The sequence below is a fragment of the Colobus angolensis genome, unplaced genomic scaffold (genome assembly GCF_000951035.1).
Source record: "Colobus angolensis palliatus isolate OR3802 unplaced genomic scaffold, Cang.pa_1.0 Scaffold21, whole genome shotgun sequence".
Taxonomy (NCBI): domain Eukaryota; kingdom Metazoa; phylum Chordata; class Mammalia; order Primates; family Cercopithecidae; genus Colobus; species Colobus angolensis.
In genome coordinates this window covers 610927-612525 of record NW_012115266.1, presented here as the reverse complement: position 1 = coordinate 612525, position 1599 = coordinate 610927, and the positions used below count along the sequence as shown (strand labels likewise).

Genomic DNA, 1599 nt, shown 5'->3' with positions numbered 1-1599 from the left:
CCCAGTGTCTACTTTTCGAAGTCTCCTAGGTAAGTCTGGTTTGCAGCCAGAGTTAGGGGGCCAAAGTCCTGTGAGTGTTCAAGTAGCACTAGCCCAAGTCAACTGCTTCCAAAACACTGCAACATACACAGAGTTTGACATCACATCGGTAGAACAACAGAGAGAAATGGCATCAGATCACCACAAAATGTACTCCCACTGGTACCTGGAGTAGCACTGACCCTGAGGCCCAACAGTGGAACTGGCACTATCTTAACCTGCAGTCACCAAAGATGCAAGGAGTGGGCTGCAGCACTCCATGAAGCAGACTGCACAGCTCCCCACTTATCAGTTATGTGACCCTGGAAAGTGACTGTGCCTCCTAGTCTGTAAATTCCGAAGAATAACTGGACCCACTTACTAAGTAGGACTGAAGTAGATAACCAGGGTGGAACGCTTAGCTCAGCGTCTGACTCACAGCGCGAGCTAAATAAACGTCAGCAACTGACTGCTAAATGTTCGGTCGCTTTCTTAACTAACATCTATGGACGTGTCCTGTGGGCCGGGCACTGGAAGTCAGCCAGGAGGCAACTCACAATTCCCCCACTGTCGCAGCACGAGGGGCTCCCTAGGGGCTCTGGAAGGAAAGGGGTGTGTGGTCGGGCCCATCTATCAGCACATCCATGAATACTGCCGTATGTCCTATGATTAAAGAACCAGAAAAAGAGGCAGCTGCCAGATGGCAAAGTCTGTCCTCCCAGAGGACGGGGCGGCCTCGGAGGAGGGGAACCACCAGGCTGAGCAGATGCTTGGGGCAGCCCTGACAGGGAAGGCGGGTCTGGAAGAGCAGCTGGGCACTTGCCCCGCCGGAGAGGGCGAGGAGAGAAGGACCAGAGCCTCAGGCCCACGCTTGTCCTGCGTCCACGGCCACCAGGCGCTCCCCAATGCGCGCGCCCAAGGGACGCCAGGCTCCAGCAGCCGCCCTGGGCCTCAGCCGGCGGCGAATCCGCTGGGAGAGGACCAGACTGGGCGGGGTACGGGCCTGACCTCGCCACTCACCTCTCATCCGCCATCACGATGGAATCGAATATATCCTGACTGCCAGCCATAGCGGAAAGCAGCCCGCCCTCGGCCCCCGGGATTCTGCAGCACTGCGATGCAGTCGCAGTCCCGGCAGGTTCAGACACAAACGCTCCGCTTGGGAGGAGACAAGATCCACTTCCGGAAGCGGCAGCGCGGGGCAGGCCGGGTAAGAACGGCACGCGGGAGGGTCCAAATCAGCCGGCACACGGCGCATGCGCGGCTGCGGCGGTGGGCGGGGCTGGGCTCCAATGAAGCCCCGTCCTGGGGTCCCTCCGCCCTGCCCCGCTCCCGCAATGGGTCTGTCTGTCCGCGCTGGGAGAGTCCATTGGCCGCGTGCGGGGAGAGCCGAGCTGTATTTTACCACCGCAGATGGAACCGAATTTCCCAAAGTGACTCCGAAAGAACCAAGGAAGAAATGGAGAGTCATCAGCTGGGCGCGGTGGCTCACGCCTGTAATCCCAGAACTTTGCGGGGCCGAGGCGGGCGGATCACCTGAGGTCAGGAGTTCCAGACCAGCCTGGCCAACATGGTGAAACC

The 1599-nt window shown here is 59.2% G+C and overlaps 1 protein-coding gene across 1 annotated transcript in view; it reads right to left on the bottom strand.

Moving 5' to 3' along the window:
- LOC105512054 (oral cancer-overexpressed protein 1-like) overlaps positions 1-1195 on the bottom strand; it is a 13686-nt gene extending 12491 nt beyond the window's left edge. Inside the window, exon 1 of the mRNA XM_011942304.1 lies at positions 1039-1195. Coding sequence (XP_011797694.1) covers positions 1039-1088 — 50 coding nt within the window. The 5' untranslated portion in view covers positions 1089-1195. The remainder of the gene's footprint in view (positions 1-1038) is intronic.
- Positions 1196-1599: the final 404 nt, after the last annotated feature.